Genomic DNA, 14,421 nt, shown 5'->3' on the forward strand with positions numbered 1-14,421 from the left:
TTTTAGTTCTAGTTTGTGTAAATCCACTAGTATCCATGCAATTTTTCCAATAAACCGGGTCTGGAGCTACAATACATGAAGTTAACCCCCCGCACAGCTCAGTGATGCACAGTAACATGCTAGTGGTGTCGGTGGCAGCTGTTTGAGCCTGTGAAACCGCAGGACGGTGACACAGTGATCCTTTACCTGGCTGTGTCCTTCTCTTAGATTAGTCGTTTTAAGTCAATGTGGAGGACACGGGGGGTTTCCCTGCAGTCCTGTTCCTTGGCTCTGCCTCACCGGGTCGCGCAGGGGGAAACTGCTGGAAGGGGAAAAGGCGATCGGACCTTTCCTAACCACGGTCTGCTCCCCCCGCTCCGGGGCCTACCCTGAGGGTGCTCCCGGGCTGCAGGCCGCGGCCCCCCGCTGCCTCCCCGCCCCGGGCCCAGCCGACAGCTGCCTGCCTGCCTGCCTCCCTCCTTCCTTCCTCCCTCCCTCCCTCCTTCCTCCGCCTCAGGGCCCGGCCCGCGCCTCAGGGCGGGAAGGCGGCCCAGGCGCCCAGCGTACCCCGCGGGAGGCCCGGCCGGGCGGGTGGGATCCCGGCTCGGCGGCACCGTGCCCGGGCGGACCGTGCATCACACGGACCGTCCCCCGGCAGCGCCTTTCCGGTGCCGCGGCTCCATGGACGCCAACCTGCGGTTCTGGAGGACGGAGGGCCAGGTGAGGGGCTGCAGGGAGCCGGAGGCGCCGGGGCTGGGCGGGAGAGCGCGGACTGCCTCCGAAATAACGCCTCGTCTCTCTGAAACGTGTCTCCGTCAGTCTTTTTTCCAGAGGTTTCTTCTCTGGATGGACGTCTTGGATCCCCTGCTGCTCCTGAAATCCTCCGTGAGTACTGCGGCCGGGCCTCGTTTAATTCTAAGCCGTGACAGGAGGGACGGGTGTTTCGGGGCCCGGGCCGCAGGAGGGGACTCGTCCCCCGGCCGTTGGCGCCGGGATGTCGCCCCCGGGAGCCGGGGCTCTGCAGGACAGCGGCGCCCAGCAGCTCGGTGCTCCTTCGGTCCTGCTCGGAAACGTGTCTGGTCAGAGGAAAATTAGCGATCGACTTTATGAGCTTTGACTTTGCTAAGGTGTAAAATGATCTCGTTATGGGGCTTCTGAGGAGAAATAAGAATACATATGTACACATATATAAGAAATACAAACATACGTGCATGCATTTCTATACACAGTTAAATAAACAAAATATTTCTGGACACTACCATTTCTTCAGACCTCTTTAGACCATGTCTGCTGTGCCGACAATTGAATTAGCCCAATTAAGAGTCAGGAAACCCCCCAAAGACAAGAGAGATGAAGCGAGTAGCAGGGCATGCTGTTCTTAAATACACCTGCTGCTGGAGGAATCATGGTGGGGAGCTGTCGCAGCTTTGGAGAAGACAGGTTTGCTGAACTGCATCACAGGCACCCAAAATCTCTGCTGGCTAATCCACATACCCATCCTTGTGGTGCAGCTTAATCTGAAGGTCATGAAGCTCTTTCTGTATAGCCACTTGGAGGAGAATCAGTCCTTCCCTGAGAGGGAATGCACCTGATTTGTAGGGCCTTTTTATACCAGAGAATGATTATTACAGTTTTAACAATAATTATGAAAAGTATGACACTAAACACATTGTCAGCCATAAAGTCTAGCTTCTAGATTGTCCTGACAGCAAACTTCTGTCAAAGATGTGTTTTTCTGTTGATCCACTTCTGTATAGTTTTGTCAGGGGTGACAGAGGACAAAGCACAGCACGTTGTATGAGAGATGGCTGGCTGATCAATATGTTAAAGGAATTTTTGTTGTTTTGTTTTTTTTTTAAGGGAAAGTTCCTTTACATGTACTAATACTGTAATTTAGGAAATGTACGTTATATATATGTAAATGCCAAGAAGAAATTTTATAGTACATTCAGGGATTTGGAGATCTGGGATTAGTTCACACCTCCTTGAATTAGAATACACTGTTGCAATTAGAGATGTACCTGTTGAAGAAAAGTCAAATCATCTCATAAATTCTCCTAAGAGGGGCAGCTTTTCATGTAGACTGTGGGTAACTACATGAGGTTATAGTTTTGTTCTCTTTGTTTAAGTGTACCTGTTTTCCATAATGAAAAGCTTAAGCCAAGTTAAAAGGAAAAGTGTACAATCCAAAACTTGATCAGGTATTTGTGAACACGCATGAACATTTAGTGATGTTGTGACTTGATTCTAGTAATTGTAAAAGACTGTTTTGGAATTTCATTTTAAAATAGTCATCTGGGTGCCTGTGGGGATATCAGATGGTTGCTTTGGTGGCAAATCTTTGAATTTGGCAGCACACATGGATAACTTTTAAGTACAAGAATAACGCTCTTGATTTCAGTGAGGTTTTTCATATGCTTAAAGTTCAGGTGCGTTTGTGTAATGAGTTGAAGGATTGATACTTAAAGGGACAAAGGGGACCTGAATAATCTAAAAGTTTTTATGACTGTGAATTAGTTGTGTGTCGAGGTGTAGTCTTGCTTTAACTGCTTTGGTGAAGGACAGGTGCATTAGCCTGACATTCTAGGTTTGTATTTAATTTGTCTTCTAACTGATATATTGTACTGTAGAATATTGAAATCCGAGTTTTTTTTTTCTGATTGGTTTGGTTTTTTTCTCAAATGTAGGATGAAATAAGAAGAGCGAGGTTATTGTTAGAAAACAGCGGGAAGACGCTAAGTGAGCCCATACAGAATGATCAGGTATTTTGGAGCACAGTTTATGAAAACTAGAGGTGTCTTTTTTCATGGCTGAAATAGTTGATATTAATATAATATCTAGCAGACAGAATACTGAGATTCAGCTACAAGGGATAGCACAAGAAAAACTCATTACTACAGAGATTTTTCTAATCTATGTATCCGGTAGGAATTTTTTTGGATGACTACTGATGCCGAATTGCAGTATTAATATCCTGAAGAATGCTAGGTTGTGTTTCATATTGCTGAGTTTAAAAGATGCTCTCAGATCATTCTGGGAATCATAGCTTTAAGCCTGTCTACCCTCAGCTGGTATGATACAGGGAGGTGATAAATATGTAACGTGCTTACTGAGCTCGCTTTGAATCTTTGACATTGCATCATCATATAGAGGACAGGTTGGTTTGGTTTCACATCTCATACAATAAGCACTAGCAGTACTTGGGTGGGAAAACCTACTCATGGAATTGCTGGAAAGTAGAGCTGAGCCCTTGCTTCCTTAGGAGGACTCGTGATTCACTCTGGGGTTGACTCTTCCCATGTGGTGTTTAGTACCTTGTGTGTCAAAGTCTGAAAGGAGAAATAAAAAATTCTGTGATTCCAGAAAAGCTGAAGTCTTAATATAAGTGTTTAGGCTTTTAGCCATATTTAAGAATTGTTGTTTTCTGTTTTAAAATACCTACGAGCTTAACTTTTTAAACTTCACTTTCTGTTCTGCCATAATGTGTACTTTGGTGCTGTTACACAGCACATGGAATGTGAGTAGGTTATATTCAACAAGGAGTATACATAGAGAAATTTTAGGGAAAAAATAATTAAAGGGGTGTATACATATATGGCATTCAGTATAAAAGTAAGTTATTGGGAAAAGAATATAATAAATTTAGAAAAAAGATTTTACCCAGTCTCTTCTGAAACTTGATTACTAACCTAACTTTCAAATTGTTTAGATAAAGCAAGCCTTCCTGCTAAGCCTGGTAAGTTTACAAAATGTTTAGAAATCTTTTTTTTCTTTTTTCTTTCTTATTCAAGTATGGCAAAGGTGGTCTAATTTGACTTTTGTCCTTTTTTTTTTTCTTTTAAGTCCAGTGTACATCCTGATACAGACAAGATAACTCCTGTTTTGTTTAGACCTCCAGGTCAGTTCCCTTAAGAGAAGTTTTGTGTATGTGACTGAAGCATCAAAGGGGAATAGCTCATAATAAATAGCCACTGTGATACTATATAGATATTCTTCTCCATAGAGAAAAACAAGTAGACTCTTAGTTCTGATAGTTGCATTGTCATGTCTGTTAAGATTTATTTATTCCTACAGTTGTTTTGAGGAATTTTTCCCACAGTTCATCTGCTCAGCTAGGTGGAAACAGTCTGACTGGTCTCTGTTTTTTTTGTCACTACAGAATGAGTTCCCAAACCCCTCCACAGGTGAAACAGTCTACTATAAGCTAAGTTTTCACTTGATGGATGTGGCTACCGTATGAATTTACTTGCTGTGGTGGCAGATAAAGTCTGCTTGGGGTCATGTTTAGGAAACCAAGACAGCACAGGTCATTAATCAGATATAACCATACTTAGGCTATTTACTGATTACCTCCTATAACCACTCACAGCTGTAGCAGCCTGTGTTGCCACCTGTCTCTTTTTTTAACAGAGTGAGGAGAAGCAATTTCTGTTCAAAATTCAGTTATATAGTTTCTGAGTAGCCATGTTGAGTGGAGTTCAGAAGGGTTTCTTTTGGCTATAAGCTGTGACCAGACGTTCTGGCTTCTTTAATAGGGAGTGAGAGACAAAGGTTAGAATTGAAGTCCATGGTGATGGTGGGGTTTTTGTGGGTTAATGTTTTACTTTTAGAGCTGAAACTAGAGGGGGGGAAGTTAGGGGAATTTTCTGCTCAAAATCTAGACTCAGCAGTTACTTTTTCTGAAATTAAGTTTTCTTTCTTTTTAGCCTTCCTGCCCATATCTCTTCCATTGGTGAGTAATCATGAAAGATGCTAGTGTACCACAGGGCTTACATTTTTCCAAAGCCAGGAGTTGGAGGGAAGGAACAGAAGGTTTTAGGCTTCTTAGTTGTATTTTCAGCGCAAGTTTTTTAAAAGACATCTATTTTATGGGAACTGCTGAGGAATCAAGAAATGGAGCCCTTAAGGAATGTCATTGGAAGTCCAAACCTGTTAGCTACCTTCCTTAAGCAGCATTCAAAGAGATAGTTCATGTGTGAAGGTCAGCTTTCTGATGCAAGGTGAAATTTGCTAGGCTTTGAGAGCAAGGCTTGGTTTTGGTCTGTGTAACCTCAAAAAACCTGAAACTGTGGTAGGAAGGAGTTAGAACCTTGTGTTCTGTGTTTCAGTCCCAGAATATTAATGTTTTCTTACGTAGATTGTGCATTTGCAAGTAAGAAATGATGTTGTCAAGAAATTAAAAAAGATTTAAAAATAAACTCTTGTTACAATGCTCAAAATGCACCATTTTGTTTCATAAAATTTGTAGCTGTAATTATATGCATGTTTATTCATTCAGATGTGCTTGCCTTTGGTTTTGGCGTATGACTATGCAAACTGAGATACATCATTCCAATAGAGACTACAGCATGAACTTACATGGCTCTACTAGAATGTATAATGAAAGTCATGATGACTATTAAATTCATTAAGAGCAGTAATAGAATTAACAGGAATATTTCTTTTTGATATTTACAGCTTAATGCTCTTTCATAGATGTGGTTAGATGCAGCACTGGCATTAATAATAAAGGTAGTTGACCCACTAATATTACATGAATTACATGATCCTCCTCTGAGGCTTTGGACATTCCCTGCTCTCCTCTTACTCAATATTTGCCTTATCTCGATTGACTCTTTTCTTTGAGGGTACTCCACACCTTGAGCTTGGTAGATCAGACCTCAAGAAAGGCTGTGGTTTGTTAAAACAGAACTTATTCACTGTCTGAATTTGAAAAGGAGTTGGAAAGTAACTCCTAAAATCTTTGATCTTAGATCAGTTAGATCTAGTATTTATATCTCCACTAGTCAAAACAATCTGACCCTTTCTCATTCACTTTAATTACATTTTTATTATCTTAGTTATTTTATTTGCATCTATTTAAGCTTCACAGGTACAAATGCATTTTTTATTTTGGGTAAGAAAGCATCTTGCTCAAATATTCTTGCACACAGTGTTTTAATCACTGTGTCTCTGCGTTTTTATATTGGATAGAAAAAGTGAGTATGTTAGATCTGTGGCAAGAAAGTGAGTTAACCTAGAATCAACGCAAATGGCTTTGGATGCTGTCTGGAGCCTTTGACACTGCTGCAAATAGTAACATAGCAGTTATCTTTGTGCTCTAGCCAAAACTTTCTCAATTCATCAAACTTATTTTTTTGGGGGGGGTTTCCTTGTAGGTTATTGTTTCATCACTTCAGCTCCAGGCAAAGCACAATTTTTTTTATCAGGTAATTGCCTCTTTGTTTCTAATTTACAAGTCTTCTAGTCTCAATCCCAAATTCATTTTTGCTTATAATCTCTCCTTTCTGCAGTTCGTGTTTCACACATACACCACAGGATTCACCCTATTAAATGGAAATGGTACCACAAAGGCTGAAGTATGTGTTGATTTTTTTTTTTTTTAAATCATCATAATTGTACAAGACCATTTTGAACATGAGTTACAAGTATTTTTCAAAAGGACTTAATGTAGTATTTTCTTCTGTCCTCCTTAGGACTACTCAGTTCAACAAAAGCAGATCTTCTACAGCTTGGGAGCCATTTCCTATGCAGCATGCATTGGTGTATGTATTTGCTCAATGATTGCTTTCCTGATAAGCTCTACTGAGGAGTAGGCGCTGAGATAATCACACTGCCAGATATCCTTCAGGATTGTGCTTTACTGCCCTACTCTGATGTCTTTCCCCAGAACTGCTGAGAATAAGAATTTTCCCCATCATTTGTCAGCCAATGCCTTGCTTGGCTTCCTGTGATGCTTCCTCTTCTGTCCTCCTCTTTGTTATTCTGCAAGATAAGAAAATGGATGGTGAGATGTTTACAAACACAGAATAACTCACTGGGTTGCTATAGTTGATTTTTTGATGTGGTGCTGTGGAAGAGATCTGTCTAGCTCTAAAAAAGTGGTGAAATCTGCAGACATCTGTACTGGATAGAGTTAGCCCAGATCTCAGAAGCAGCGCAGCCATGAAAATGCTGCACTGAATGCAGGCTAATTAGCCTTCCAGGAGGGCTAGGTAGCCGAGGGCTACCTAGCTAGCTCAGTGTCAGAATAGAAATTTGTGGTTTCCAGAGTTTGCTACATCAGAATGAGCTCTGGAATCCTTATGGCACTCATCACAAGTGTAGATGCCCCTATTATGCATTTGCTCACTCTCCACTCTAAACAGTGATTTTTATAAGCCTTCTGGCAGAAAATTATGGCTATTCATGCGTTTGTTAAGTGCACTTTCACCTCTGTCCACTAGGCAAAACAGCTGGGCCAGCAGTGCTCAGGACTTCACAGGGATCTGAGGAGGCAGCTGTGCCCATGGGTCAATGTGGGAGTTCTTCTCCTTTGTCCTCCAAGGGAGACCCTGAGCGCTAGCTGGTGTCCTGGCCATTTATTCCTAAATGAAACTTCCTGCAAATGTGTTAGGGGAATATAGAAACTGGAGCGAATCGGGAACAAATGCACAAGTGCACCAGGTGTCCTGTGTGGGGGAGAGAGTAGTATGTGTCACAAGGCAGTCGGACAGATGTCCAAGGAATGTTAGCCAGAGGTGATTGTTTTCCTTTTTCTGTCTCTGTATTCTTACTGCTATTGTCCTATACATAATAATATTTAATGGTTTTTTTATCATAGTATTTTGTATTCTTATCTAAAAGAGTGATTACAAATACCTTCAGTAACTAGAGAACATATGTATTTTGTTGGAATGTTAAACCAAGGCATTTGTTTATTTTTATAGATTTTAAGATGTACTAAGTCACAGATTTATTTTCTTAAACTGTTGCACATACTGGAATACTGCATGTTTTTTTAATAGAAGGTGCCTGTTTCCTCCCAATACCTTAGGCTCTTCCTTTTGTCTTCATGAATCGATACACATTACAGAGTCCATTGACGCAACTAGTCGTCAAAAAACTTCTACCTGCTCCTCTTCTTGGTGAGTATAAAGAAACTGTACATTGTGGAGCTAATCTGAGGCCCATTTGCTGCCCCCATCTGACAGTAGAATTCTCTTGCCCTTGCACAGGTGTGGTCTGACTGTTTTCTAGCTGCCCTCTCTGACTGCCTTTGCTGGGTACTGTCCTTTCTGTGTGGGAGTTAATGCTCACTGACAGTGTAGCTGACTTCTATTTGATGCTTGCTGATTTTTAGTCTTAGAGCTGCAGAGCACTCTTCTGACCTTTGTATGCATGACATGCAACTATTTCTCCAAAGATATCCAGGGATGCAGTCGGCATTTTTCTTTGGCTTGTGCAATATACCTGAAACCGTCAGGACGGATCAGGAGGGTGGTAGGACTGGAACTGACGTGACCTGGTGTGGCACATACATGACACCAGAGTGCGACATAGCTCTGCGTGTGCACTGACATAGTTCCTCACTCGGGTTGGGGCTGCTGCTGGCTATGTAACTGCTGACAGTGTAGAAAGTGAGGGTTGTTACAACAGAGTATTATTATCCTTGCCAGGTAGTGGGACTTGGTTCATTACTGGAATGGCTCTACTGACATGGTAAAGTTGCACCAGGACAAGTTTAACTATTTGATGTCATTAACTATTTCTCTAATGCCACTAAAGAAATTTTTGGCCCTTCCTAGGGGGGAAACTGGTAAAATTAAAACACGTCATCTCTTCTCTTCTAAGTTCTGTGGATCTTTCCAAGGATCTGCATTAGACCTTTCTGACTTGTTTCCCTTGGAGCAGGTGTTAAAATGTGCTTCCATTTTCTTAAAGGTATAGAGAAACCTGAGGGTAATTGATTAATCCAGCATGAAAAGTGTCCTCTGTTACACTGGTGTCTTTATTGAACAGCCCTGCCAAAAACTAATAAAAAGAGAAATCTACTATTTCAAGCAAGGTCAGCTTGCCAGACTGTGCACTGTTATGCCTAGACCTTGGCCTAGAAAAGAGAAAACCAGCTAGATTACTAACTCCCATTTGATACGGCCTTTTTAAGTGCCAGTGCTTGTGTTTTCAGAGACTGGCTGTGGGATGGGTGTTTCCAGGTACCTCGTAAAGCTGGGGCTGGAGGAGACCGAAACGTTCTCACCTAGGATGCAGCTGAAGCACTGCCAATTGTGACAGACACCTGGCTGAGCAGACAAGGGCCATAATGGAACATACTGGAGCCAGTGTTCCCCTGGCACCCTCCCTTTCAAATCAGGGATGCAGCCTTTACTTAAAGTCTGTTCCCTTCAGCATCTTTTCGTCTGTGCTGGATTTTGCGCTGACCAGTACAAAACCTATCCATAACACAAATCTCTCCCCTTTCTCTTAAGAACAAAGTACTTTTGGTTTGAGCTGGATGGCAGTGATCGAAAGCTCTGAGTCCATACTGATAAAGCACCTTTTAGGATTGGGGCCTTAAAATCTTGCTCAAGCTTCTGATATAAAAATTAAGATCCCAAATAGGATTAATCTTATGGGGCAGTTTCTTCTTAAGCTGCCAGCTTATTCAGTTGTGAACTGTTGAAATGGAAACGTAAAATGCACATAATTCTGAATATTACTATTGAGATAGATAGCCCTTTTGGATCTTTTAAAGCAAAATCTTCTTTAACTCTGCAGGCTTGATGAGTGCATTTACTGTGGTGGTGGTGAGAAGCCCAGAATTTGAGAATGGGATTGAAGTGATGGACAGGAATGGCAAGGTTGTAGGAGTGTCACAGAAGGCTGGTGAGAAGGTAGGCAAGGGGGTGGAGACCTCTCTTGATTTGCCTTTCGTTCCCTTCTAAGAGCTGAATGTGATGCTGAGAGTAGAGAGAGTTGGATATATTGAAATGAGGAATCCCAGCTCAGGCACTGAATCTTTGGGTAGGTCTCCGGAACCAGGTTCCACAACCCTTGTATCTTCAAGGGTTGGCAGTCTTCCCAGACCAATATACCGAGTGCCAGAGTTGAGCCACAGAGACATTAGCACAGGCATTTCTGCATTCCCTGGACATCTCGGAAGGAGACCAGACTCTTGGACCTTCTGATGGGACACCTCAGAGGAAAGCCCTGTATTGTATATATCACATTCACCTTCTGTAGTGGGAATATTATTTAAAGGCTGTGCCTCCCAAAGGGTAATGCCCTAACCTACAGTGTGCTGCTACATTTTATGCTTGGGCTCCAGCTGCTGACCAAGCTGACTCTGTATTTGCTCCTTGCCTTGCTCATCAACATCCACTGTAGAGTGTGGCACAGGAACTAGAGCAAGGAATTATATTTTATGTGCTATCAGTGACTCTCCCTTTCCGTGCTGCTGTCCAGAGAGGAGGAAACAGGTAGATGAGCATAAAGATTTGTGGACAGCTGGAGAGGGAATTTCAAATTTGACACAGGATAGTTAGGATGCCCAGAAGTTATAACCATTTGGAAGAAGTTCAGCACAACTTAAAAAAGCAAGTCTAAGCAAAATTATTATTGTGCAGGAAAACTCAATATGGCATCAGTAGTATCACCCCCCCCTTTGAAGGAATTTCTTAGTCACAAGTGGAATATTTGCCACGTGTAGAAGTCAGGTTTCCATTTAGGAAATAATTCCTCTAACAAATGTTTTTATCTCTCATTTACTGTTGCTTGAAACTCCAGAGTATTAGACAAAAAAGTGCTCACAGAAGCACGCGGTATTTGAAGCTGCACAGAGCACTGCTTTAATAACATTTATTTTTGTCTCTCCCTGGAGGCCGTTAAAGAAACAGCATTGTCGAGAGCAGTTTTATTTGGGACAACATTCTTCCTGCCAGCTGTGCTTATGCACTTTGTGGAAAGGTAGGAGGTACTGCAGGGGGGCTGGGGATGCCTGGTCAGTGTGTGTTCTGGGTTTTAGTCTGGCTGTTCCCACTTGACAATTTTTTCCTGGGTTTGCAGTATTACTTGCCTTGGTAGAAGTGATTATCTGGGAAGTTTCTGTTCAGCTGCTGTGATTCATTTAGATAAATAAGTGAACCTGATTATGTCTGCATCCATGCTTTGAGGGGTTTGCAGGAGGCTGTGTAAAACTATGAGGGTTTCCTCTCTGCTCCAATGCAGGAAACATGTTTGTGCTCTCCTGACAGGCTGTTTTATCTGTGTCATGTAAATAATACAGGTAGGGATCATCTATGTCATGTAATTTGGTATTGCCTAAATCAATTCTCTATCCCCTTTTTTAGCTTAAGAGACCTCTGTTACCAGAAAACGTAAATACAGATGTAAGATAAAATTTTAAATATATATCAAGTAATAAAATTTTGCAAAGTAGGACTGCCAAGAGGAACTAAAGCTGAAAGGAAAGAGGGTAATGCAAGAAAAATCTTAAGTCAAAGAACCAAGATGCTTTAAAGCACTAATTCACCTTCTCTTCTTTCGTCATTTTCATCTTGCTGCTTATTTCCTTAATCTTCTATTGACAATCTGGCCTTGGAAAATGCTGCAGCTAAATACAAAACAAAGGGAAAGAACAGGAGGTTAGGAGAAAAAATGTAGGAAATAAAGTAAGGAAACATCTTTAGGATTCATAAGCCTATGTTATTACTAATTTCAGTGCAATTTCAACCACTAAAACAGTAGCTAGTACTCTTTGTCTCACTGTCAGATTATTTTTTGAGCCCAAACTGACATACTTACTTACTTTTTCATTGTCTTGGACAGAGCAAAATTTGCAAAAACTCCACGTGCTTTGGCTTCAGTGAGAATACTTGTGGTTACATCCGTACTGGCAGGGATGCTACCAGTTTCGCTTAGTATGTTCCCACAGTGTGGGGAGGTAAGTCCTTTCATAGGAATTGATTTAGGATTATTGTTATATTAAATAGTTATTGTATAACTATGGCCACATAGTAAAAAAAGCAACAGGATTAATGTGGCTGTGCATCTAAAATGGGGCAGTGGAGAGGCTGCTTGTGAAGGCCCGTGTACTAGGCAGAGGCTTACAGATCTTTCTAGGTCTATGTTGCATTGTGTGTTACTTATATTTACACTTTTCAATGTAGATTTATCACGTTTTCACAACAGTCTGAAGCAAGCAAGGTCAGGAGAGCTGTCTTAAAGATTAGAACCAAGGCCCTTCCAGCACTGTTTTCAGTCTTGCTGGAGAAAGGAAGGATGTAGATGAGAATTTTTTTTCTTTCATGCAAAGTCAGCATGAGCTCATCAGAGAGGTAAACCAGCTCACATGCAACATCTCTTCACCCTGCCTTACTGTGAAGTGTGATCTTTTCCCTGGGAAAGCATGCCTTCCTGGCAGGGCTTAAATGGAGGATGTAGCCCTTGAACCTTAGGAGAAGGCCAAGTGAGAGAGGAGCCTGGGGTTCCTTTTTACTCTATTTCCTCTCCCTTATCAGCACCATGTGAATATTCTCAGAAAATCACAGACTGGGCTCTTGTTATTTTCAGTGGTTTCTATTATTTGCCTAAACTTTTTGGCATTGTAATCTCTTTTTTTTTTTTTTTTTATTTCTTAATCTCTTATGGCAACAAGAGTAAATTGAACATAAATGAGGGGACTTGTGAGAAATTATGTACTGAGAGTGTGGCTGGTTGGTTCCCTTTGAGCTTCCTAATTGCTCAGCCCACAGCAGAAGTTCTCCTGGGTGAGTCACCCAAATATATTTACAGTTGGACTCGATGATCTTAAAGGTCTTTTCCAACCTAAAATTCTATGATTCTACAGCGAATGGAGAGAACGCCACTAATTCTGTCTTTAGATCTCAGGAGTACCTCTAATTTTAAGTAAAACAAATTTCTTCCTTTATGTGTGCGCATGTAGAAAATGTCAGAGAAGCAAAATAAAGCCCCAAAAGCAAAAAAATCCCACAGTCCCCCAAATAAAGAAAGAGCCCCAAATCCCATACAGTCTTGCTTCTGTATATAGTATTTCAACTTGTGCAAAGTTCAGTGCAGTAAAGATGACTTAACATATAGTTACCAGGATATGCTGGTGTTGATTCCCTTTTTCTATACATTGCAGATAAAGCGAGCAGACCTCGAACCGGAAATTGTATCTTCTACAGAAGAAACGGAGTTATTCTACAATAGGGGAATATAGAGATTGGGTTTAGTATATAAATGAGTGCTCTGATTGAAGTAAATTCTGAACGCATCAACAAATTCCATTGGCATATGTGACCGATCATGAATTTATGGTAGCATACGTACTGGATTTGGTGTGTGGTCTATAAAGAGGCAGACTTTGCAAAATGATTTTGCAAGCCCCAGCCCACAGGCAGGTATGTACACGTAACTTAATGCTGTAAATGATATTGTACCAGAAAGCACTGTAACACAGCATTTGTCACAAACTGTGTTCTGTATGCTTCCTTGTGTGATTGATTTCTTAATTAAAAGACTACTGAATACAAAAGTTTGTTCTGGTGCTGCTGTTGCTGCAGCTTTTGACATGCTGCTTTCCAGGAACACAGCTGGTAAAGGCATTAACATTATTAGTCCTTTGGGTGAAGTCAAGCTGGTTCCTTTCAGAACTTTGTATGTCTGGTTGTATTTAGTAACGCTCATTTCAAGGATGAGACATGAGTGAGGTAGCCATTAAAATGATACTAGACAATGCAGCTCTGATGGCAATATAATATTGGTGAAATTTAGTTAAGAAATGGTCAGGAAATGGGTGTCAGACTTGGCTACAAAGTGACTCCTGGTTTTCTCGACATCCTTGAAGGAGTTGTGAGGCCTGATGTTCCTGGAGCTTTAGAACTTGGTTTTTACACTGAAGCCACCAGGAAGTCCTGTGGCTTTCTGACCTTGTGGTGGACAATGAGGAATCCCCACTTTTGCAGGTTGACAGTGTTTATCCAAAGAAAAAAAGCTGTCTTTTGAGATGTGGCATAAGGCTTAGCCTGCTGATCAGTGCAGTGATAAATTTTGCTGATCGTACGAAATTATTCAGGGGACCAGGGCTGTCTGAAGAGTTCCAGAAAGAGCTTACAACACTGGATGTAAAAACAGGTGAATTAAATACATAAGTGAAAAGTAATGAGCTTGGCAGAGGGGATGATCCAGCTTCACGGCTGAGCTATGAGCTGCCTGTTAACACTAGGAGTGGAATTAGGGGTAGTGGCAGATGGCTCAACATGTAGTTGAACTTTGAGGTTCTTACCAAAGGGCATTATGGATACTAAAAACTCACGTGAATTTAAGAGGAGAATGGGCATTTCCATCAAAGGTAATCCATTGAAGGGTACCAAATTCATGGAAACTACACCAGTAAAAAAAAGTTCAGACGCTCCATACTACTGGAGCATGGAATGGATAGATAGCTTATTTGCCTGCTGTCACTCTCATGTCTGCATTTTGGTGGCCACTGGGATATGACATTTGGCCGAATAGATCTTTGGTATGGCCCAGTACAGCTGCTTTCATGCAGTTGGCTGATGTGCCACAAAATGAAGACCAGACCTTCTCCTGGGGGAACAAGATAGGAAGAAGCTCCACAACTGTGGTAGGAGATGCTGTGGTTGTGATAATCATAGGCGGGGGCCATAGGAGACACGG

General features: G+C 41.6%; 1 protein-coding gene and 1 long non-coding RNA gene across 2 annotated transcripts; one reads left to right on the plus strand and one right to left on the minus strand.

Annotated features, from left to right (window-relative positions):
- Window positions 1-508: 508 nt before the first annotated feature.
- SFXN4 (sideroflexin 4) lies at window positions 509-13,276 on the plus strand. The gene is made up of 14 exons (XM_054831204.1): window positions 509-699; window positions 799-864; window positions 2,667-2,741; window positions 3,689-3,715; window positions 3,823-3,877; window positions 4,686-4,711; window positions 6,138-6,188; window positions 6,273-6,338; window positions 6,456-6,524; window positions 7,796-7,886; window positions 9,517-9,632; window positions 10,619-10,704; window positions 11,566-11,680; window positions 12,884-13,276. Exons 1-14 carry the CDS (start codon window positions 661-663, stop codon window positions 12,959-12,961), a joined length of 960 nt encoding a protein of 319 aa, XP_054687179.1. The 5' UTR covers window positions 509-660; the 3' UTR covers window positions 12,962-13,276.
- On the minus strand, window positions 6,350-12,980 carry LOC129208485 (uncharacterized). Its single transcript, XR_008577833.1, has 3 exons — window positions 12,842-12,980; window positions 11,270-11,350; window positions 6,350-6,744 (listed from the first exon to the last, which is right to left on the minus strand). It is a non-coding gene; the product is annotated as an uncharacterized LOC129208485 (long non-coding RNA).
- Window positions 13,277-14,421: the final 1,145 nt, after the last annotated feature.

This window comes from Grus americana, chromosome 7, assembly GCF_028858705.1.
Source record: "Grus americana isolate bGruAme1 chromosome 7, bGruAme1.mat, whole genome shotgun sequence".
NCBI classification, from domain to species: domain Eukaryota; kingdom Metazoa; phylum Chordata; class Aves; order Gruiformes; family Gruidae; genus Grus; species Grus americana.